The sequence below is a fragment of the Macaca mulatta genome, chromosome 5 (genome assembly GCF_049350105.2).
Source record: "Macaca mulatta isolate MMU2019108-1 chromosome 5, T2T-MMU8v2.0, whole genome shotgun sequence".
Taxonomy (NCBI): Eukaryota; Metazoa; Chordata; class Mammalia; order Primates; family Cercopithecidae; genus Macaca; species Macaca mulatta.
In genome coordinates, this window is record NC_133410.1 from 4,911,030 (window position 1) to 4,934,039 (window position 23,010).

The 23,010-nt window shown below is 54.1% G+C and overlaps 1 protein-coding gene across 50 annotated transcripts in view; it reads left to right on the plus strand.

Annotated features, from left to right (window-relative positions):
- ABLIM2 (actin binding LIM protein family member 2) overlaps nt 1-23,010 on the plus strand; it is a 198,989-nt gene that overhangs the window by 62,921 nt on the left and 113,058 nt on the right. For all 50 annotated transcript variants that reach the window (XR_013417723.1, XR_013417724.1, XR_013417740.1 and 47 more), the window contains exons 4-6: nt 7,545-7,660; nt 15,905-16,031; nt 18,931-19,024. Coding sequence is in view for 25 of the 50 variants with exons in the window: in XM_078003108.1 (XP_077859234.1) it covers nt 7,545-7,660; nt 15,905-16,031; nt 18,931-19,024 (337 nt within the window). In the remaining 25 variants the exon portion in view is untranslated. The remainder of the gene's footprint in view (nt 1-7,544; nt 7,661-15,904; nt 16,032-18,930; nt 19,025-23,010) is intronic.

The window sequence follows — 23,010 nt, forward strand, 5'->3', positions numbered from 1 at the left end:
CCCGCTTTGGGTCTGGTGCATGGCACAGAGCAAGCAAGCAGAGAGTGCTGGCTGCGGAGACTGGGTCCTTGCCCGGGCAGCAAGACTGCACCGGCCCTCCTCTGCCTGCACCTCCTGGGGCTGAGCAGGGAGGCCCGAAGGCAGCCTTCCCACATGGTCCCTACCTCCCCCTTCCGTCCACAGCCCCTGACTTGTTCCTCCCAGAGGAAATGTTCTGTTTCTAGAAAACAAAGAATAAAAACATGAAAAACAGTTTATTTTCTGTTCTGTACTCCCTGTCTCACCACACCCAGTTTGCAGGGGGCGTTTTCAATGTTGTTTCCAAAGCAGTTCCCTGTGGTTACAGCATGCGCCAGAGACAGAAATGGAACCTTTGTCAGAGGATGCTAAGGACAGGAGGTGACGATGACAAGGAGTATTTCTAGGGAGAGTCGCGCTGTGTCATCGTAGCGTGACCTGGGTCAGACCTCTCCCAGGGATTATCTGAATGTTTGATTTTTGTGTACGTAGCTTAGAGATAAGGGTTGACATCTCACAGTTGGTTTGAAAGATCGCCTCTGGTTAATCTATTATTTAAAAAAATAATAACAGACAGCCCTGGTCATGTTGGAGTCACTGGGACTGGACTTGTCCAGCCACCATCAACAACAAGGAAACTGGACACAATATATGAAACAACCATTTCCAGACTCTGGGGCTCAGAACTAAGAGAAGGGAACAAGTTAAGTGAGGTGAGGCCTGTGATTGCCCCAGCTTCCTTCCTGGAGGCGGTTTCTGGAAGGCTAGCATGGGGTTGGAGGAGAGACCCAAGGGGACTGCGGCATTGTCCTGAGGCAGGAGACAGTGACTAGAAAGGCAGGCACAGCTGGAACTTGTTGGGCACGATGCCAGAGGGGTGGGAGCACAGCGGACAAGAGCACCGATCTGCACAGGTGCTTTGGAGTCTTTGACCAAGCACGAAGCCCTGTAGTCATAGAGAAATTTCACACAGTGGGGCAGAGCATGACCAGGTGGCGCCAACGAAACAATTGCTGGATTTGGGAAACATCTGAGTCCTGTCCAGGGTGGAGATTCCTTGTTGAACCCCAGGGCATGCAGTGTGGACACCAAAAGGGTCATGTCTTATCCAGAAGACAAAACAGCCCCAGAGTGAAGGCTACAATGAACCTGCTCTGCCGAAGCAGAAAATGAGCCTCAGAAAGATCACGCTGGCTGGGCGCGGAGGCTCACACCTGTAATCCAGCATCTTGGGAGGCCAACGTAGGAGGATTGCTTGAGATCAGGAATTGGAGACCAGCTTGGGAAACATAAAGAGACCCCACCTCTATTTTTTTGATTAATTATTTTTTTAAGAGATCATGCTGATCTGCAAATAAACTGTCCGCCAGGGCAAAGCCCAACACTTTTCACAAGAAGATTTTTAAAAATCCAGCATTCGACGACGTAAAATTTATAAGTGTTCAGTGTCCAGTCAAAACTTGCTGGTGATGGCTGGGCACAGCAGCTCATGACTATAATCCCTCCACTTTGGGAGGCTGAGGTGCGAGGATCTCTTGAGGCTGGGAGTTCAAGATCAGCCTGCGTGACATAGCAAGACCCTGTCTCTACAAAAAATTTAAAAATTAGCCTGGCATGGTGGTGCATGCCTGTAGTCCCAGCTACATGAGAGGCTAGAGTGGGAGGATGGCTTGGGCCCAGGATTTTGAGGCTGCAGTGAGCTATGATTGCACCACTGCTCTCCAGCCTGGGTAATAAGCAAGACCTTGTCTCTCAAAAAAAAAAAAAAAGAAAGAAAGAAAGAAAAATTACTAGTTGTATTAGGTTGTTGCAAAAGTAATTGTGGGTTTTGTCATTAAAATTAATCGTAACAAACAGCAACCTAATAAAAGGAAACTAGGAAATGTGACCCAAACCCAGAAGAAAAGTCAGTAACAATAGGCCCAGAAATGACAGGAATGGTAAATGAGCACATAATGACTTTAAAATAGCTACTGTAAATATGATTAAGTATTTTAAGGAAACATGAACATAAATAGGAGAGTTATGGAAGATATAAAAAGAAACCACTGGTACTTGTAGAAATGAACAATACAATGGCTGAAGTGGAAAATCTCCTGAAAGGATTTAGCAGTAGATTGGGTATTTCGGAAGAAAATATCAGTAAACTTGAAGACACAGCATTAGAAAGAATTCAGACTTAAGCAGAGAGACCAAAAGACTGAAAAACATGAAAAGCCCCTCAGGGACCTGTGGTTGTAGATCTTTGTCTCTATCTAGATGGATAAGGGAGACCAAAAAGTACTTAAGGAAGGAATTGCTGAACATTTTGCAAATTTGGTGAAAACTGTAAACACATGGATCCAAGAATTTCAATGAACATCAAGCAGAATAAACACATCAGAATCTACCAAATCTATCCTAATCAAGTTGCTGAAAACCAGTGCTAAAAAGAAATCTTAAAAGCAGCCCGAGGAAAAGAAATATTATTTACAGAGGAACAAAGGTATGACTCCAGACTTCTCATCAGAAACTATGTAGGCTAGAAGACAATAGAATAACATTTCTTAGATGCTGAGAGAAAAATATCTATCAAATAATTCTAGACTAAGCACAAAAGACTTCCAAAACTGAAGGCAAGACTGCTAAAGGGCATGGGATTTCTTTTGTGGGTGATGAGATTGTTCTAAAATCGATTATGGTGATAGTCGCACAACTCAGAATATGCTAAAAGCTGCTGGATTGTACATTATATTGTATGCGAATAAAATGTCAAAACTGTTACTGAGAAACGAAGGCACTATAAAGACTTTTTTAGACCCACAAAGCTAAGAGAATTTGTTGCCAGCCAACCTACACCAAAATAAACTAACAGGAAGTTTTGTGGGCTGAAGGAAATGCAAAATGAGAACCTGTAAAAGCAAGCCATCGGCTGGCAGAGAGTGCCGTGTTAGATATGAGTTCAAGGGTGAACCCTCACACCTGTGTCTGATGCAGCACTGCTCTACAAAATATGGATTATTTACAAAATATTGATTATTCACAACTCAATAATAAGACCAAAAATCTTGTTAAAAATGGGCAAAAGAGGCTGGGTGCAGTGGCTCGCACCTGTAATCCCAGCACTTTGGGAGGCTGAGCCGGGTGAATCACTTGAGGTCAGGAGTTCAAGACCAGCCTGGCCAACATGGTGAAACCTTGTCTCTACTAAAAATACAAAAATTAGCCAGGCATGATGGTGGGTGCCTGTAATCCCAGGTACTTGGAAGGCTGAGGCAGGAGAATCACTTGAACCCAGGAGGTAGAGGTTTCAGTGAGCCAAGATCACACCACTGCACTCCAGCCTGGGTGACAGAGGGAGACTCTGTCTCAAAAAAACTTTTTAAAAAATGGGCAAAAGAGTTTAACAGAGACAACTATAAACCAAAAGAGATGGAGGCAGGGCTCAATCAATAGAGATTTATTTAGCCAAGGTTGAGGATGTGCCCAGGGTGAAATGCAAGCCACAGGAGCACTTGCGAGCTGTTCTTTTTCCAAAGGGGGTTTGGGACACTTCGGTATTTAAAGGGGAAAGAGCAAGAAGGAGAGAAAAAAAGGGGGAGGAGGAGGACCATGAGGCAGATAGCTACAGTCTTTATAGTTAGATTTCATATGCTAATCAGAGCCTCAGTAAATCTGTGTTTTACATGTGAAAAGAGGGAGTCGAAGAAACAGTTAAGACTAACCCTCTGTAAATCTACATTTTACATTTGTCATAGCCATTCTGTTTTGCATTTTACATGTGACATGGGGTTGTGAAACTACAGCTCTCTGGAAACAAAAGGAAAGCAGTTTTTGCATGACTCAGTTCCCAGCTTAACTTTCCCTTTGGCATAGTGAGTTTGGGGTCCTGAGATCCTATTGTCTTTCACACTTCACTAAAGAACATATACATATGGGCTGGGTGTGGTGGCTCATGCCTGTAATCCCAGCATATTGGGAGGCTGAGGTGGGCAGATTGCTTGAGGTCAGGAGTTCAAGACCAGCCTGGCCAACATGGTGAAACGCCATCTCTACTAAAAATATAAAAATTAGCCGGGTGTAGTGGCAGACACCTGTAATCCCAGCTACTCAAGAGGCTGAGGCAGGAGGATCACTTGAACCCAGGAGACAGAGGTTGCAGTGAGCCAAGATTGTGCCACTGCACTCCAGCCTAGGTGACTGAGCAATACTGTGTCTCAAAAAAAAAAAAAAAATGTATATATGTGTGTGTGTGTGTATATATGTGTACACACACACACACACAAATGACCAACACCATACGTGAAACAATGTTTATCATCATTGGTCACAGGGGTATGCAAATGAAAACTGCAAAGAAATGCCATTACGCCTCCATTAGAACGACTAAAGCTAAAAAGATGGACCGTGGCAGGTGCTGGTGAGGATGCGAAGCCAGAGGAGTGTCCTTCCAGTGCCGAACATGCACTGTGGCCGTGGAAACCGGCTTGGCAGTTTCTGATAAAGTTAAATACACACTGAGCACATGATCAGAAAACCCGTCTTCTGCATTCACCCAGAGGGAAAGCTTGCATCCGCGGAGAGGCTAGTTGGCAACTGTGCTTAACAGCTTTATTTGTAACAGCCTCAAACCGGAAACAGCCCACAAGCCCCCCGCAGTTGCATGGAATGGCTATTGTGGTTTGTCCATGGGACGGACACTGCTCAGTCCTCAAAGGAACAAAGGATCGACATGGGCAGTAGCACAGGTGAATCTCAAAAACACGGCGCTGACAAAACACCAAAGACTACGTGCTCTGTGATTCCGCACATACACACACACACACACACAAATCTAATCCACGGTGACAGTGATAGTCACAGTGTCTGGGGCCCTGGTGACAATGATGATCATGGTGCCTGAGGCCAGAGGTCACAGGCAGTGTGATTGTAGACAACCACAGGGGGCTTTTTGCAGTGGAAAGAATGTTCCATATCATGACGTGGCAGTGGCAGTTACATGGGTGTGTACATTTGTCACAATGTACCTCAATAAAGTTGAGGAAATAAAATCATAGATGCCATTGAGTCAGCCCCTCTCAGGCCCAGGCAATATGCCAGAGCTTCCCGGGCAGGATGTCCTGTGGGCGAATGAATGTGTGAATACAAACCTGGAATGCGGGCGTTCTCTGTCCTACTTTATAGGTGAGAAGCGTTTCAGAGAGGCTGAGTAACTTGCTCCGGGTTACACAGCCAGATATTCGCTCCAAGCACATCCAGGGATGCGGAGGGGCTCCTACTCTGTCTCAAGATCCCCCACGACAGGGAGGGTGCAAGACACTGAGACCCAGGGGGCAGCAGACCACAGCACTCACACAGTGGCAACATGGGCATGGGAGAGCCGTGCAGGCTCCTGGGTGGCGAATGGGAGGAGAGGGCCCTGGGCCCAGCTCAGCCTGTATTTGTCCTGGATCCCCAGGAGCAGGTACTGGCCCAGTGGGAATCCAGGAACACACCTGCTGCATGGACCAAGGACACTGAATGCCAGCCCCACAGGGCGAGGCTCTGGCAGGCCTTCAGCAGGGGAAGGCACAGTGGTCTCTAGCTTCAGGGAGCTCCATCTGGCAGGCCCTGGTGGGAGGCCGGGCAGGGACTCATCAGGAGAGAGTAGACCAAGCACAGCCCCCTAGGGGAGCTTCAATCCTTCACTTATTCACCCATTCATTCAATCAACAATGCATCTATGGTCTCTTCCCTGAAGAAGACGGGTGAACCCAACAAAGATGTTTGAGCAGGGGGGCTTTTTTTTTTTTTTTTTTTTGGAGTCTCACTCTTTCGCCCAGGCTGGAGTACAGTGGTGCAAACTTGGCTCACTGCAACCTCCACCTCCCGGTTCAAGTGATTCTCCTGCCTCACCCTCCCAAGTAGCTGAGATTACAAGTGCACACCACCACACCCAGCTAATTTTTGTATGTTTAGTAGAGACGGGGTTTCACCATACTGGCCAGGCTGGTCTCAAACTCCTGACCTCAAGTGATCCTCCCACCTCAGCCTCCCAAAGTACTGGGATTACAAATGTGAGCCACCACGCCTGGCCACGCAGGAGCCTTAAGGGGCACCCACGGTCTGACACTTCCACAGGCTTCTGCCTAAAAAGCACCTGGTTCTCTGGCCAGGCTCAGCTGGGGAAGGCAAGTGGCCCGGCGGCTACTGGGAGCTTGGTGGCAGCAGGTGTCGAGGGCAGACATGGCAGCATTCTCAGGCTGTGCTTCTGGCCCCGTCTGCAGGTGGCCCGGCCTGAGCTTGCTAGATGCAGCTACTTGAGCCATCCCTCAGTCTCCAAAGACATCCCCGGGCTGCAGGAGGATGGGCCGGCTCTCCGCGGTCCCTCACCCAGCCTTGCTCCCGGCACTTGCTGCGGAGGCAGACTTTAAGGGGGTACCAGAAAACTCAGTAGTCAAGTAAATGATATTTTAATGCAAAATTTTAAAAAATTGAAATAAATGCAAAAACTCCATTTAGAGCAGAATGGCAGAATTTTAAATAAAGACAGGATCCAATTGTCCAGCGTCTTCCTGTCTACGAGGTGTGCTTTTAAAGACACTGCCCTCTTCGCGGCCCAGGTAGATAAATCGTGGAACTTTGAAGCCAGACAGGTCTTGGTTTGATTCTGGTTCTGACTCGTATCGATGTGTCCTTGGAAAAGTTACACATCCTCTCTGAACTCCAGTTTCTCGCACATAGAGAAGACATGAAGCGGCCGGGCGCGGTGGCTCATGCCTGTAATCCCAGCACTTTGGGAGGCTGAGGCGGGCGGATCACAAGGTCAGGAGATCAAGACCACGGTGAAACCCTGTCTCTACTAAAAATACAAAAAAACTAGCCAGGCGAAGTGGCGGGCGCTTGTAGTCCCAGCTACTCAAGAGGCTGAGGCAAGAGAATGGTGTGAACCCGGGAGGCGGAGCTTGCAGTGAGCCAAGATCGCGCCACTGCACTCCAGCCTGGGCGACAGAGTGAGACTCCATCTCAAAAAAAAAAAAAAAAAAAGAAAAGACAAGACATGAAGCAAATGCCAACTAGGTTGAATGGCGTGCGGTTATTCATGAGGCATGCCTATAGGGCGCCTATCACAGTAGCAGGCCCTGGGTACACAGGAGATGCCCAGTGGGTATAGCTGCTGCCCTTGCTGCTGAGCCGATATGAAGAAAGCATCCCATGTCGCCGGGAAGGCAGGGTGGGCTGGAGGCACCGGTGGCATGGCATGTTGCCATGTGCCAAGCACTGGGCTGGCCCTCAGCTGGTCCTCACCACCGCCTTAGGCGCTACGATTCTGCCTGTTGGTACGGATGAGGAAACTGAGGCTCAGATGTCAATGACTACCTGAGGTCCTATTGCGGGGACGCGGCAGTGCCTGGGTGGAGAGGCCCTGCATTGCATCCTCAGCCTGTGAATGGTCCCTTTGCGAAGCCCTGGGGAGACATTGGCCCTGGTCTCCTGCTCTGGGGCAGGGATCCCCCAGAGAGGAGCCGGAAGGCGGGCCTGGCTGGTAACGAGCTCTCTTGTTTCAGGCTGCCCTTCCCTCCTGGGGACCGAGTGACCTTCAACGGGAAGGAATGCATGTGCCAGAAATGCTCCCTGCCCGTGTCGGTGGGCAGCAGCGCACACCTGCCCCAGGGCCTCCGAAGTAAGTGGGCACTGAGTGGGGGGTGCTGAGTGGGGGCGTGCTGAGTGGGAGGTGCTGAGTGGGAGGTGCTGAGTGGGGGCGTGCTGAGTGGGGGCGTGCTGAGTGGGGGGTGCTGAGTGGGGGGTGCTGAGTGGGGGGGTGCTGAGTGGGGCGTGCTGAGTGGGAGGTGCTGAGTGGGGGGTGCTGAGTGGGGGCGTGCTGAGTGGGGGCGTGCTGAGTGGGGGGTGCTGAGTGGGAGGTGCTGAGTGGGGGCATGCTGAGTGGGGGGTGCTGAGTGGGGGGTGCTGAGTGGGGGCATGCTGAGTGGGAGGTGCTGAGTGGGAGGTGCTGAGTGGGGGCGTGCTGAGTGGGAGGTGCTGAGTGGGGGCGTGCTGAGTGGGGGCATGCTGAGTGGGAGGTGCTGAGTGGGGGGTGCTGAGTGGGGGGTGCTGAGTGGGGGCGTGCTGAGTGGGAGGTGCTGAGTGGGGGCGTGCTGAGTGGGAGGTGCTGAGTGGGGGGTGCTGAGTGGGGGCGTGCTGAGTGGGGGGTGCTGAGTGGGGGGTGCTGAGTGGGGGCGTGCTGAGTGGATGGGTGTGCTGAGTGGGAGGTGCTGAGTGGGGCGTGCTGAGTGGGAGGTGCTGAGTGGGGGGTGCTGAGTGGGGGCGTGCTGAGTGGATGGGTGTGCTGAGTGGGGCGTGCTGAGTGGGAGGTGCTGAGTGGGGGGTGCTGAGTGGGGGCGTGCTGAGTGGGGGCATGCTGAGTGGATGGGTGTGCTGAGTGGGGGCGTGCTGAGTGGATGGGTGTGCTGAGTGGGGGGTGCTGAGTGGGGCGTGCTGAGTGGGAGGTGCTGAGTGGGGGGTGCTGAGTGGGGCGTGCTGAGTGGGAGGTGCTGAGTGGGGGGTGCTGAGTGGGGCGTGCTGAGTGGGAGGTGCTGGGGAGGGCTTAGCAGGGGGGTGCTGAGTTGGGGGCGTGGTCTCTGCAGTGCCCAGGGACAGGGCCTGACAAACAGGGGCCCAGAGCAGCAGCAGCGGCAGTGAACCGCTGTGGATAAATGTGAGGAGGCAGCCAGGGATGGAAGTTTCCGGGGCTCTCGTGCCGCCAAGCCTTTGCACTGGCTGTTTTCTCCACCCCATGTGTCTCTCCTGCTCTCCCATCTAATGCCCACTGCTGCTTTCGCCCGGCTCTAGCAAATCTCCTCCAGGAAGCCTTCCAGGTCTCCTTCGGGTCCTTTCCCTCTGGCATTCACTCCCCTCAGCTCCCCTCTGTTAATTCCAGGCTACCTGGGACCCCTTTGGACCCCCGAGAACCCGTAGAAGAGCACTGAGCTCCGGGCTCCCGCAGTCAGGGGCGCTCGGGTTCACTGCTCCACCTCCCAGGAGTTAGGCCAGGTGTGTATGCAGTGGGGGCTCAATAAATGCTTCTTGAATTAGGAAGCAGGAGGTCGTTAGTGTGAAAAAAACAAATGCCAGCCAAAGTGTCAGGGGTTTGCAGGTGTGGGGCCAAGTATCAGCAAGAAGGGGGCAGCCAAGTGGCCTTTCCCAGCTGGGGTGGCTCTGCTGGGGCATGAGATGGCACACAGGCTCTGGGAGGGGAGCCCGGCACACCAGGACCCACCGCTGCTAGGCACCTGCTGCAGAAGCCCACTCTGAGCACCGTGGTCACTGTCGTGTCCCCAGAGGCAGGGCCACGTGTCCCCAGACGGAGGAGAGGTTTCTACTGATTTCTGGAGTCAGCATCTTGCCTGCAATTAATTTCCTCTCCTGTGTCAAATGCCTCCTTTCTCCCCCACTTTGTCTGCTGTGTTGAGAGTGTCTATAGAGGCGATTCCACTTCCAGCCTCCCAGGAGTGCGGCGTTGGCCCTGGGAGCTGGCTATAATTTGACTCTGTGAAACGAAGCGAAGCCTGCATCCCTTGGGACGAAGTTCGCAGCAGCACTGGGTGGGGAGGGTGCTGCTTCGGGACTTGCTAGGAAAGTCCTCCATTCAAAAATCTCTCTCCAGCTAGGGCCTGGATTGATTGAATTTTTTTTTTTTAACGTAAACGTGGTTTTATTTAATGCCTTTTATCCATCTTTGAGAATTTGGCTTCACAAACAGTAGTACTGTTAAAATGAAGTTGAGATAGTAATCAAAAGCTCTATGGCAAATTTTAAAAGGGGGAGATCAGTTTTAAAGTTTGTCCAAAGCTTCCTGGCAGCCAAATTAAAAAGGGAAACATGGGCTGGGCACATTGGCTCACGCCTGTAATCCCAGCACTTTGGGAGGCCGAGGCGGGCGGATCACCTGAGGCCAGGGGTTCCAGACCAGCCTGGCCAAAGTGGTGAGACCCCAGCTCTACTAAAAATACAAAAATTAGCTGGGTGTGGTAGTGCCCGCCTATAGTCCCAGCTACTCAGCAGGCCGAGGCAGGAGAATCGCTTGAACTTGAGAGGCGGAGGTTGCAGTGAGCTGGGATTGTACCACTGCCCTCCAGCCTGGGTGACAGAGTAAGACTGTCAAAAAAAAAAAAAAAAAGCGGGGTCGGGGGGATGGAAATATGACCAACCACAGAATCACTGTCTGAGATTTTTTTTTTTTGAGGTTTTCAAAAATACCCTTGGCAGAAAGACTCTGCCCTCTCCAAATGTAAATTTATTTTGAAATATCAAATTTGCATTTTCAAAGAACAAAGCTCCCAGGACCCCTAGACATCTAATAATGTAACCTGCCCCTTCCCCCAACCTGTGGTGAGAATCCTGAGCTTAGAACCATTTCTGCGCCTAGAAAGCATTGAGCAGCAGTCCTGGCTCCTGTGTGGATGTCTGCAGTCTTCCCGGTCCGGCCTGCTTTTGTTGCCCCAGCAGCTGTGCCTGGAGGAGCTCTTCTGCAGGTGCAGGTGTGCCCTGTACACGGCAGGAGTGGGTGTGCTGGGTGCTCAGTGTCCGTCAGGGGGCGGAAGTACCAAGGGGTGGGCCAAGGCCTTTCAAGTCCAAAGCAAGTGAGCTTACCCCGCTAGGGGCAGAGGCTGTCTAAGGAGGTGGCCTTGGCTCTGAAACTGGAGACACAGGCTGAATTCCAGCAGGTGGGTCTGGAAGGGGGAGGGTGCTACAGGTGAGAAGAGAGTGCAAAGACTGAACACACCTGTGAAATGTGCTGGGGGCACCCCCCAGACCCATGTAAGTGGACGGGGCTGCAGTGTGGGCACCCCCCAGACCCTTGTGAGTGGACAGGGCTGCAGCGTGGGCACCCCCCAGACCCTTGTGAGTGGACAGGGCTGCAGTGTGGGCACCCCCCAGACCCGTGTGAGTGGACGGGGCTGCAGCGTGGGCACCCCCCAGACCCGTGTGAGTGGACGGGGCTGCAGCGTGGGCACCCCCCAGACCCGTGTGAGTGGACAGGGCTGCAGCGTGGGCACACCCCAGACCCGTGTGAGTGGACGGGGCTGCAGCATGGGCACCCCCCAGACCCGTGTGAGTGGACGGGGCTGCAGCGTGGGGGTGGGGAACAGGAATGACACTGAGACAGCAACACCAGATGGCAGCTTCCTCCAAAGCCACGCCATGGTGTTCTCGGTACATCTGGAGGCCATGAGGAGCCACAGATGGTTGTGGAGTGGGGTAGAGTCCAGTCAGTCCGGAATGTAGGAAGCAGCACCGTCTGCCTGGCTGGCTTGCCGGGTCAGGGGACAGCAGGGCGGGGCCTCACGTGGTTGCCTGTGTGGCTGCCCTTCCCTGGGGAGGGGAGAGTGGCTGGCTCTTGAGGCAGAGCTCAAGCTTGAGGCCCGTGGCCCTGAGCTTCCCTCTGGTGCCCCAAGCAGGCCACTCAGGAACAAGAAATCCTTTAGGGTGGGCCACACAGGCGCCTTCCAGGAGGAGCAGCCAACACCCCGCAAGCCTTGGCTTCCCCACCATGCTCGTTGGGGGGTCCCCTGTGTCCCTGAAGCTCTGCTCCTTCCCGTGAGCCCCAGCTCTCCAGTGCTGACCCACTGCTGGTCACGAGCCTGCCACAGGTTGGCCCTCCCGGAGTGCGAGCGCCGCGTGCCGACCCAGAGGCAGCTCTGAGCCCAGCTACCCGGGGTGGACCCTGCACTCACCACTGGGGGCCGAGGGCAAGAGGTGTCCCCTCTCTGGGCCTTCGATGTGGGTGTGGGGCCAGCCAGGGTGTGGGCGGCAGGCTGGCAACTGGGAAAGATGCGCTTGGCCTGGGGAAAAGGGATGGCGAGCAGCTCCATCCATGCTGAGAAGACCCCACGTGTACTTCTTGGGCCTGGCTGCCGTGCTCTTTAGCTCCACCCCCTCGACCTGGGGAGGCCCCACCAGAGTGAGGGATGAAGGGGCGGGAAGGCGTGTGTGCAGTCCCAAGGTCCCGGGCCCAGGGATGGGGCTTTAGGGTCCTCCACTCTTCCAGCGACAGGGTTGACCACCTGGACTGTGGCACGTGGAGTCCCTGTGTTCTCTGCTCCTGCAAGGGTAGTGCTAAGAGGGTGGGTGCCCGGACCAGAGCCCCTGCCCCCTTGCTGGCTGCCTGGGAAACAGGAGAACCCCTGGGTGTGCCTGGGAGGTAAACCCAGGATCCTCGCAGGAGCCCCCGCCCCTCTCTGGGCTCATGGCAGGCCTGTGTCCCAGTCTAGTCCTGACTGCAGTGCACTGGGGCTGAACTTGAACATGTTTTATCTTTTCCAGCGGCTTTTCCTCCTCGGTACAGGTTCCTAAATGAAACTGCAAGCCAAGTTCATGGAGTTTAATCACTTTCAAGTTTTGGAGCTCGGTCAGAGTCCTTGTTTCCAAAACTCAATCTCAGATTTGATCTAGAATCTGAGACTCCCCCTACTCCCCTGACCCCAGTTAGACCTGGGGTGCTGCAGTGGGGGTCTGGCTCCTGCACCTGCACCCCCTGAACTCCCAGCTGAGGCTCCAAGAGGCTGCCTGGCACATCCTAGCCACCCCCCACCACAACCACCCCCACCATGACCACATCTGGTGGAAGAGGGAGCATTTTGGGGAAAATAGAAAAGCGGAAGGTTCTAGGAGGGTTATGCTGTTGCTGCTGCTGGCAGTGCCAGCCAGGATGTACGGGCACGTGGCCAGCTGACATTGGGGTGTCCTGAGGCCCCTTCTGCCCTGCTAGGGACATTCTGCCACTGACAGCTTTAGTCCACAGCCTGTGTCACACAGGACTCTGAGCTGCCATGTGCAGAGCCCACAAAGAAATATGGAGCTCCAGATGTGTTTAGAAAGTGAGGATGTGGTTTCCATGGCAACACTCCTTTTGCACCTTGCTCTTATCTCCACGTGTACTGCTGATAGGAGAATGAGGGGGCCGAGGCAGGTGTGAGGTTGGCATCCCCCCTGCAGCTTGGAGCTCAAGGTCAAGGAAGCTTCTTGGCAGGGGAGGGCGCCGGCCAATATGGTAGGAGGCAGAGTGGCGGAGATGCCCGCAAGGGCATCCCAGAGGAAGCAAGGGCATCCCAGAGGAAGCAGGCCTCCCGCGAGGGGCCCACCTGGTGACAACAGCAGTGGCAGTGAGATCAGAGGTGGGCCCACCTCACCAGTCAACGTGTGTGCATTTATTCACGGGTCACACAAGCCCTCACTCCAGGGGCACACAGAAGTGAAGTGACTTCCCCAGGTCACAGCCGGTGGGGGGCAGAGCTGGGATCTGACCACTGCTCTCTGTTGCCTGTCCTCTGGTCACCACACAGCCCTGTGTGCTGTGCTCCCTTGACGTGCAGACAAGCCAACAGAGGCTCGGATCAGGGATCTCAGCTCCAGTACCATTCACATGTGGGGCCAGAGAGCCCTTTGGTGAGGGCAGCTGTCCTGGCAAGGTTAGCACCCTGTGTCCACTACCGACTAGATGCCTGGAACCCTCTCCAAGTTATGACAGTCAGAAGGGTCGTCAGACATTGCCAAATGTCTCTTGGGCAAAAGTGCCCCACGTTGAAAGCCACTGCCACAGACCTTTGCAAAATGTGCCTTATCACCTGCTAAGTGGGGGGAGCCAGGAGGCTAAGTCTGGGCTGTGCGTCGTCTGCCTCTGCAGAGACAAGGGAAGGAGCGTGGCGAAGCGGGTGATGTGGGGGTCGCCTCCTGGACTTGAGAAGGGTGGAGGCATCCTCTCACTTTGGTTCCCATTCATTCATTCATTCATTCATTCATTCATTCCCCCACGTGTCTCTCAAGCCCGCAGCCTGTGCTGGGCACCCAGGGTCCTGAGATGAGTAAGAGGCCCCCCTTCCCTTGGAGTTTGAATCTGCTCTCTGGCTGTTTTCCAAAGTAGCATGTGAATTTGCACAGCGTGGTCACTTAGGAAATCCTGAGCTTGACCAACAGCTTTGTGAGTGTTCGTTTGTTTTAATTGTTAAAAACAATGTCTCAGGTCTCTGCCAAAAGAAACTAAGGAGGCCATGCACAGAAGCGGCCTCCGCTGAGCTCTTACCACACAGCAGGCCCACGTGGGGTCTCGCCAGTGCTCACTGTTCACCCAGGACACAGAGGCTTTGGGCCAGGTCCTCTGTGTAAATTAGCACTGGATCTGGGCAGGCACCAAGTGCGGAGGTGATCGCTCCACCCCACGATGAGGAAATGGGGGCTCCCGCAGGAGGAACACGCTCTGTGTGACCCAGCGCCTAGTGGGGGCCAGGATTTGTACCCAGCGCATCAGGCCCTGGGGCCACCTTCTTTCCATCTTGGGTGGAGGTGTCCTTGGGCGCGAGGGTCCCTGCTTGGTCTGTGAAGTACTCAGGGGCTCCTGCAGGTGGCAAGGCCCTGTTTGTCAGACACCCTCTTCCTGCCTGTCCATCACGGGGTCTGGGGCCTGCCCTTGTCATGCCCCCAGCACACAACCACACCCTTAAACACACGCAGACACACACTTCCACAAACACACACTCACACACAGACACACACTTCCACAAACACACACACATTCACATGCAGATACACACTTCCACAGACACACAGACACACTCTCACACGCAGACACACACTTCCACAGACACACACACACTCACATGCAGACACACACTTCCACAAACACACACTCTCACACGCAGACACACACTGCCACAGACACACAGACACACTCTCACATGCAGACATATTCACACATGCAGACACAAACACATACATAGACACACTCATGCACCAGTCACACACACTGACACACATTCAGCTATGACAGGTGCAGGTCCCTGGAGTGAGGGCGTGTATGATCCGTGAATCAATGCACACCTGGGTGGTTGACTCAGTGGGCCCTGCTCTGTCGCAGTTGCTGCTGCTGTTGTCACCAGGTGTTCACCTTGCGAGAGGCCCTTTCCCTTGGGGATGCCGTCATAGGTGTCTCTGTCACTCTGCCTCCCACTCCCCACCCCTGACCTCATATATTCACAGGAAGACTCACGGGGAGACTCAGGTGACATACAAATGCACACAGTCCCGTAAGATGCAGCCACATACTTACAGTCACACGCTATGCACACAGATGCACACGCACTCACCCGCATCCCATGCAGGCTCATGCACCAGGCTCTCCCCAGCTCCCCAGCCTGCTCCACCTGCTCTGCCAGGGGCACCCCTGCCTGCAGCACGCCCATGATGCTGGCTGTGGAGCCCCTGGTGTGGTGGCTCATAGGGTGGAGGGACTGTGGGCCACGGGCTCAGAGCAGGGCCAGAAGCTGGAATCCCTGTGCATAAAGACCAGGCCCTAGGACATGGGGCAAGTGAGCAGGGCAGGCACGGCTGGGAGGGACAGAGAGGGCACCAGGAGGCCAGGCAGGGGCCCACGAGGCAGGTGGCCATGGGGTGGACAGTGCCAGTCACTGTGGGGATGACAGGAAGAGAGAAGGTGGGTTTGGCTGGCTGGGTGTGGCAGGAGAGCTCCCAGGGGTGACTGGGTTGGGGGCTGGTGGCTGGCTCAGCCCTCTCTAGTGCGGTCCATTTCCCTTCGGAGGGCACATCGAGTCACAGTTGGGTTCAACCTGGCACGTCTCTGTGCCGGGAGCTGACTCCACTCTCCTGCAAGACAGGGCCTCTGTTTCTTCATCTAGGCTTCCCCGGCTCACAGCCCAGGCTGCATGCAGTCAGCGCTCAATGCATGCAGGATGAAACTTCCCCAGTTGCCTTCCCCGTGCTCCAGAGACTGCTGTGTGAGAGGCTCCTCCCAGCTGCTCGTCTGCCCCGCCCCTCTGGCTGCCCCAGGGGCCTTCACGGAGTCTGGAGAGCAGGGGGCCTCCCCCACACCTCTCACAATGGTGGGGGTGTCCGTGTTCTGTTCTCTTCCTTCCAGGTTGTGGGGGCTGCGGCACAGAAATCAAGAACGGCCAGGCCCTGGTAGCCTTGGACAAGCACTGGCACTTGGGCTGTTTTAAGTGCAAGAGCTGTGGGAAGCTCCTGAACGCCGAGTACATCAGCAAGTAAGTGGGAGGAGGGCTCCAGTGAGAGCCTCCGCTCAGGCTTCCCTACTCTGCGGGGGTCCCGCACTCTGCACGTGTCCCAGGCACCACCCCCTCTGCGTCTCTCCTATTCCTCACGCAGCTACTCTTATCCTGCTGCTGGGTGAGAAACATGGTCCAGAGCCTAGCGAATCTGTCCTGAAAGCCTTGTGTCCCCCTTCCCTGGCCAGCCCTGGCTTCTCTAACGGCGTTTGCAGCTTCCAGCTCCTTTTTTATGGATGAGAAGCAGAGCTGCCAGGGCTGCCAGGGCTGAGTTTTTGAAGTGCCTTCCCTCTCCGTCTCAGTCCCCCTCCACCATCCCCATGGGATCAGCTGCCCTTTCTGGCGCCTGGATATGCTGCAGGAGGTGAAGCAATGTCAGCAGAGGCCAGCACGGGGATGAGGAGAGGGTCTGACCATCGCAGGTGTCAGGGCTGGGGCCCCGCAGCCACTCACTCTGTCTTCTGCAAGGCAGGGGCCCCTGGGACGGCTGCCACCGGCACCAAACATGTCCCACAAATGTGCAGTCAAGCTGGGGTGGTGGCCGGTTTGGGAACTGGGTAAGCCTTCTGGGAAGATCATGGCCTTGAATGGAGGCAGCTCAGGGCCAGGAGCTGGGGGTGGGTTTTAACCCTGGTGGGGTCGGGGACCTGAGGCAGGCAAGCCTTCTGCATGGCGCAGGTGAGGGGCGAATACGTGGACGAGCGGAAAGAGGGCAGCTCCTCTGAGCGCAGAGGGCCCCTTCATGGGAGCTAGAAGGTCTTTTGTCTACACTGTGCTTATTCTCAATGCCCAATGGGAGCAAAATCATCACAGGAATTGAGGGAGATGAAAAACGTCCTGTGATAAAACTGCACGGAGTGAGGCGCACACACACACACACACACACACGCAGATGCATGCACATTCGAGCGCGTGTCACACGGAACCTGAATCACGTCCGTGGATGTGCCCGTGTTCACTTCCTGGCTGAGAGTATATACTAATTCTGCATCACCACTGGGGGAAACTGGGTGAAGGGTACATGGGACCTCTCTGTGTTGTTTCTTACAACTGCTGTGGAATCTGCAATGATCTCCAAGACATCATTTTAAGTAAAACCTCCAAACCGAGGTGAGCTTGCACCCAGGGTGAGGGACCTGTGGGGCGCATGAGTTTCCCCACCTGTGTCACAGTCAGCCAGGGACCGCCCGGTGTGGTGCACGCAGCCCCGTGCAGGCGGCAGGCCCCTCCCGCAGCGTTGGCAGCTCACCCACACCCTGCATGTTACTTAGCAGCCTCCAGAGCTGTCCCAGAATTGACGAGGAGGGCGTTGGTGTTGCCATGGAGATGTTATCTTTAACCTCCCATTTGCTGCAAATACACCCATTTGTGGGTTATTACAGGAGTCCTGAGGTCAGCGGCATTTGGAAGTAAGCCTGAAGACTCATTTTGTCTCCCTCTCACGTGGAAGGAAGGGCTGCCACTCTCTCTCAGAGGCAGCTTAGCCCAGCTGTGGGCCACTTCCAGACTGCAGCCAGAGAGGGGCACCCAGGCCCGGGGCTCATGACCCCACATCCTGGGGACCTAGCAACAGTACAGAGGTTGCAGGAAAAGAACGTGAGCTGGGGTCTAATCCACGGCAGCCTGGCAAATCCTCCCTTCTGTAGCAGCTGTGTAAAAACTCAAACCAAATTTGGAACACTACAGCAACTTCAGCGATGCTGGAGGGGGGCGCGTTGGAGTGGCAGGCACCCCACTTTGTGCCAGTCACCCCCACACCTGCTGGGTGTGGCCAGGGCTGGGAGGACAGCCCTAGTTAGTAATGACAATGGCTTCAGCCACCTTGGAAAGGGCCTGCCATTCTCTTCATTCGTCCTTACTATTATTTCCCCCATTTTGCAGATGAGGAAGCTGAGGCTCAGAGAGGTTAAGGATTGCCCAGGGTCACACAGCTGGGATGTGGCATTTGAATGCAGGCCTGTTCACTTAACCACGGCTCAGCAGCACCTCCCCGCACCGAGTGTGGCCACTGCCAACCTGCCCTCCCCGCATCTGCGCAGCCATCCCTCCTGGCATGTTGATCTCTTAATAATCATGAAAACAGGTGTGAAGATCATGATAACAGGAGCTGTGCCAGGATGACCCTGCAGATGCCTTTCTCTATAGCTCATTTATGCAGGCTCAGAGGAAGCCACTGCTGGAGGTGCAGGCCCAGGATGACGGGCATTCAACACCAATTCCCTGAGCCCTGTGCTCCTGGCACATAGTAGGCAGGTCGCATGTGTGCGTGGGGAAAGGGGACGGACACGTCTGTGCAGCCCTCCTGCTTTTTCCTGCACTACAGAAGGCCAGGCCCCTCCATGTGTGGCCAGAGTCAGCCTTTGTCACCCCCTCGTATTTGGGGACTGTGATGCAGGGCAGGATGCAGGGGGGACAGTGAAGTCTCGTCCTAACCTACGACACCCTCCCCTGGGCTTTCTGTCATACTCCAACCCCATCCCCAATGTGGGCGCCCTTACTGTCCCCCCTTTTTGGCTCACAGTTTTCTGAGGTGCCCCAGATGTTGAACTTTGAATGGAAGGAGCCAGAAAGAAGAGTCAGGTCTGCAGAAGCAGCTCTCGTTCCCCAGAAGCTGCTGCTGTCGGCCCCTCCCACCCACTGGGCAGGTGGCCTGGCCTGTGCTCCTCAGTTTCTTCGTCTGTGAAATGGGACCATTGTCGTCCTATTTCTCGTGGGGCTGGTGTCCGTGTGACACGGTCTGTTGGAGGCGTTGTTACCTGGGCAGGAGGAGGTGGACATTCTCCCACTTTGAGGGCAGACCTTCTTGTTGGTGAGGGTTGTTAGATCTAAGGGTCCTCGGGTGACCCTCGCCCTGTGCTGACTGCCTGTCTCACTGCAGGGACGGCCTGCCCTACTGCGAAGCTGACTACCACGCCAAGTTCGGCATCCGCTGTGACAGATGTGAGAAATACATCACGGGGCGTGTGCTGGAGGTGAGTGCTGTGGGCCGGGCCCCCGCCCTCTCTGAGCTAGGGCCTAACCGCACCCTGGGAGTTGACTGGGAGATTTGTGTGTGTTTGTGCAAGAGTCTGTCTGGCTACAGCTTCGCCTCGCTACTCCTGCCAGCTCAGCCACTGGACGCCAGCTGCCCAGGGCCTGCCCAGTGCCATCTCCTCCAGGAAGCCTGCCTTGTGATGCTCTCTTCTGTGCCACTTGACAAATTCAGAGCATGTGGGAAGTGCTTTGAGATGTTTTGGCCCAACCGTTTGCTGTCGCAATTGGGACTCAGAGGCACGGAAGATGGAAGAGAGCACACAGCAGGACCTCGTCCCCACAGGAGGTGCAGCGGGGCCACCCGGCAGGCAGCGCAGATAGCAATTATATGGCGGGAGCTTCTGAGGTGCTGATAGCGTTGTGTTCCTTGATCTGGGAGGTAGTCATGTGGCCATGTTCCCCGTGTGCAAATTACATGTTATGCCCTTTTCTACATTTTGTTCAATAAGATAAATCCCATGGAGCAGCCAGGACCAGAACCCCGCCCTCCCCATCCCTCCACCCTGCAGCCCGCCCTCCCGATTCACAGACCCCCCCACCCCTCCACCCTGCAGCCCGCCCTCCATATTCACAGACCCCCACCCCTCCACCCTCCAGCCTACCATCTCCGGGTTCACAGAGTCCCCCACCCTCCAGCCTACCCTCTCCGGGTTCACAGAGTCCCCCACCCTCCAGCCTACCCTCTCCGGGTTCACAGAGGCCCCCACCCTGTAGCCCACCCTCTGGATTCACAGAGCCCCCTGACCCTGCAGCCCCTCCTTGGCTCAGTGCTGGGTGCTGGTCAGGCAGGTGGACCGTCTCCATCCCTGGATTGGCCCATGGTCCATGGGGGAAGCGACAGGTGATCGGGGGTTCTCGGGAATGGAGAGGGGCTGTGCCCAGCATGGGAGTCCCTCTCAAGGAGGTCGGAGGTCACAGGAGCTGGTCTCTGGGAGTTGGCTGGGGGGATAGGGCGGGGCTGGAGATGAGGATGTAGGGAGGGGCACTGAGGAAGGCTTTGGTGCAGGGAATGCCGGGCTGCATTGGAGTTTTAGAGCGCTCCCACTGGCTGCCGCAGAGGTCAATCTGGAGAGGGTGGAATGGGGTGAACCTTTGGCTCCCCTTTCCAGCTGCCACAGCTGGTACCCAACACCCAAGAGCATTCAGAACGCGCAGGGGAATGGAACCGTGAGCGCAGAGTTGCTTTTCTGGCACGAAAAAGACAGCTGGCAGAGGGCTGGACCTGACCTCAAGCCACTTTCTTTCTTTTTTTTTTTTTTTTTTTGAGACGGAGTCTCACTCTGCTGCCCAGGCTAGAGTGCAGTGGCCGGATCTCAGCTCACTGCAAGCTCCGCCTCCCGGGTTTACGCCATTCTCCTGCCTCAGCCTCCCGAGTAGCTGGGACTACAGGCGCCCGCCACGTCGCCCGGCTAGTTTTTTGTATTTTTTTAGTAGAGACGGGGTTTCACCGTGTTAGCCAGGATGGTCTCGATCTCCCGACCTCGTGATCCGCCCGTCTCGGCCTCCCAAAGTGCTGGGATTACAGGCTTGAGCCACCGCGCCCGGCAAGCCACTTTCTTTCAAACCCCCATCCAGCAACTCTACCTGGTGGGGGGACAGGGCTGGCCACACTCATCCCAGTCCCAGTCACTGTGTCTCATTCCCCTCTGCTGCAGACTCCAGCAGGAAGGGTCCTGGCCCTGCACAGAGCTGTGCGCTTCTCTGTGGAGTGGTTCCAAGAGGGATGTCCTCCATTCTCATGGATGGGAGAAAGTTTGCAAAGTCCAGAGAGGTGCTAAGAAGAAAATAAAGCCACTGACTGTGCAGTTATAGTTAGCCTAACTTTCTGGCCAGTTTTCTTTCATTTTTCCTTTCCGTGTAATCACAGTTGATCTCAAACCATCTGTGCCATGTTGTATCCCAAACATCTCTGTGTTTCCCAACTCGGATTTCCTATTTAGCAGGTTCCCGGCTTGTTATAAACTCCTCATAAGCATCTCTTCTTTTCGGTATTGTGGGGTCTTTTTCAGCGGCTTCATGGAGATACAGTTCACAGCATGCCCATTTCAAGGGCACAAGTCAATGGTTTTCTTTTTTCTGTTTTTGGAGGGGGTCTCACTCTGTTGCCCAGGCTGGAGTGCAATGATGTCATCACAGCTCACTGCAGCCTCACTTCCCAGGCTTCAGTGATCCTCCCACCTCAGCCTCCTGAGTAGCTGGGACTACAGGTGTGTGCCACCACACCTGGCTAATTTTTGTAATTTTTGTAGAGATGGAGTCTCACTGTGTCACCCAAGCTGGTCTCGAACTCCTGAACTTAAGCAATCCACCTGCCTTAGCCTCCCAAAATGCTGGGATTACAGGTGTGAGCCACCGCACCCAGCCCATTCAATGGTTTTCTGTATCTCCACAGATATTTACAGCCATCAGCATAGTCAATTTTAGAACAGTTTCATCACCTTGGAAAGAACCCCATACCTTTTAGCTATCACTCCTGTACCTGCAAGCCCTTGGCAACCACCATTCTACTTTCTGTCTCCACAGACTTCCCTTCTGGTCATTTCATATGAACGGAATCATAAAATATGTAGTCTTTCATGACCAGCTTCTTTCACATAGCTTGGTGTTTTCAAGGTTCGTTCAGACATAAGCTTTACTCTCGCTTCATATTTCATCATGACTCTCAGAATTACCAGGCTGGGCCGGGCGCAGTGGCTCAAGCCTGTAATCCCAGCACTTTGGGAGGCCAAGGCGAGCGCATCATGAGGTCAGGAGTTCAAGACGAGGCTGGCCAACGTGATGAAACTGTCTCTACTAAAAATACAAAAATTAGTTGTTCATGGTGGTGCATGCCTGTAATCCCAGCTACTCGAGGCTGAGGCAGGAGAATTGCTTGAACTAGGACCAGGAGGCGGAGGTTGCAGTGAGCCGAGATTGCTCCACTGCACTCCGTCCTGGGCTACAGAGCGAGACTCCATCTCAAAAAAAAAAAAAAAAAAAAAAAGAAAAAGAATTACTAGGCTGATCATTTATGGCTGGACACAGTGCCGCCTTCCAGTTTTTTACAACCATCAGTACCATTGCAGTGAACACCTTTTTTAAATTAATGCTTTGTTTGCATTTCTAATTTTTCCTAAGATATATTCACAGAAATGTAGAAGTTGAGTCAAAAACTAGGAACATTTTTAGTGTTCTTGATGGTTACTATAAATTGCTTTCTAGAAAGATTATACTGATTTACAATCTTGTCAACAAGATATAGTATTTCTCATCTAAACCATTGCCAACTTGATAGGTGGAAACATGGGATCTTGCCTTTTTCATTTCTTTTTTTAGAGATGGGGTCTTCCTCTGTCATCCAGGCTGCAGTGCAGGGACGCAGTCATACACCTTGCAGCCTCAACCTCTTGACCTCAAGCAATACTTCCTCAGGCTCCCAAGTAGCTGGGACTACAGGCATGCAATACCAATCTTGGATAATTTAAAAAATTTTCTTAGAGACAGGGATCTTGCTGTGTTGCCCCAGCTGGCCTGGAACTCTTGGCCTCAAGTGATCCTTCCATCTCAACCTCCCAAAGTGCTGGGATTAGAGGTGTGAGCCACCACACCCCACAGGATCTAGCTTTAATTTGCCTTTCTTCAATCCCTAGTGAGGCCGAGTCTCCTTTGTTTTATTTATTTATTTATTTATTTATTTATTTTTGAGACAGAGTTTCGCTCTTGTTGCCCAGGCTGGAGTGCAGTGGCACAATCTCAGCTCACTGCAACCTCCACCTCCTGGGTTCAAGCCATTCTTCTGCGTCAGCCACCTGAGTAGCTGGGATTACAGGTGTGAGCCACCACGCCTGGTGGATTTTTGTATTTTTAGTAGAGACAGAATGTCACCATGTTGGCAGGCTGGTCTCGAACTCCTGATCTCAGGTGATCCACCTGCCTCAGCCTCCCA